Here is a 1,301-nt window from a genome sequence, read left to right on the forward strand (position 1 = left end):
GCTTTCCAGTATCATATATAGACCTGCGTGCTCGACGAGTACGGACACTAGGCATTAGTGAGGTCGTTATACAAAGGGATTCTCACTTAACACCATGTCTGAAAGAAACGCTCCACGGGAGCCCATTGCGATTGTCGGTAGCTCGTGCCGCTTCGCAGGCGACGCTACATCCCCTTCGAAGCTATGGGAGCTCCTGAAAGAACCGAGAGACGTGCAGAGTAGGATTCCAGACACGCGCTTCTGCGCGGAGGGCTTCTACCACCAAAGCCATGCGCACCATAGGCACTGCAATATGAAGCACGCCTATCTCCTGAACCAGGACCCCGCTGCCTTCGATGCCGAGTTCTTTGGCATCAGCGCCATAGAGAGCAAGGCTATCGACCCGCAACAGCGGATGCTCCTCGAGATTGTCTACGAGGCCCTGGAAGACGCTGGGATGGACATGGAGGCCCTGCGGGGGAGCGACACGGCCGTGTTTGCCGGGCTGATGTGTGCCGAGTACGAGGCCATTCTGCTTCGGGACCTCGACAATGTGCCCACGTACTATGCCTCGGGCACGTCGAGGGCCATTCTCTCCAACAGGATCTCGTATCTGTTTGACTGGCACGGCGCGTCAATAACAGTCGACACGGCGTGCTCGTCGAGCTTGGTTGCCGTGCACCAAGCAGTGCAAGCGCTGCGCTCGGGAGAGTCCAGGATAGCCGTCGCCTGCGGCGCCAACCTCATTCTCGGGTCAGAGCCTTTCATTGTGGAGAGCAAGGTCAAGATACTGTCGCCCGACGGACGCAGCCGCATGTGGGACAAGGAAGCAAACGACTGTGAGTCACCGTGGTCCCGCGGCGTACATGTATCCAGTCTAGGGGTCTTGCTAACGAGTGAATGTCCACAGACGCGCGAGGTGATGGCATCGCGGCCTTGGTCCTCAAGCCATTCAGCCAGGCCATACAAGACGGCGACGCCATCCACTGCCTGGTACGAGAGACAGGCGTGTGCCAAGATGGCGCCACGGCTGGCATCACAATGCCCAGCGCCACAGCTCAAAGGGCACCGATTCACAACACCTTCAGGAGGGCCGGGCTGGACCCCCATGCGGCGGCCGACTGCCCACAGTACTTTGAGGCGCATAGAACGGGGACACCAGCGGGCGACCCCATTGAGGCTGAGGCCATCCGCACTGCGTTCTTTAGCGAGGGATCCGCACTGGCCGATGGCCATCCGCTCTATGTTGGCTCCATCAAGACCGTCCTCGGCCACACCGAGGGCACCGCCGGCATCGCCGGCATCCTCAAGGCAGCGTGGGC

At 60.2% G+C, this 1,301-nt stretch overlaps 1 protein-coding gene across 1 annotated transcript; it reads left to right on the forward strand.

Moving 5' to 3' along the window:
• Nucleotides 1-105: 105 nt before the first annotated feature.
• J7T54_003331 (putative polyketide synthase) lies at nt 106-1,301 on the forward strand (the record flags this gene model as incomplete). Its single annotated transcript, XM_051510749.1, has 2 exons — nt 106-818; nt 890-1,301. Coding segments are annotated over 2 exons (1,125 nt in total), but the record flags the coding sequence as incomplete, so codon positions are not given.

The sequence above is a fragment of the Emericellopsis cladophorae genome (genome assembly GCF_022114955.1).
Source record: "Emericellopsis cladophorae strain MUM 19.33 chromosome Unknown NODE_250_length_1301_cov_142_517157, whole genome shotgun sequence".
In the NCBI taxonomy this organism is placed as follows: domain Eukaryota; kingdom Fungi; phylum Ascomycota; class Sordariomycetes; order Hypocreales; family Bionectriaceae; genus Emericellopsis; species Emericellopsis cladophorae.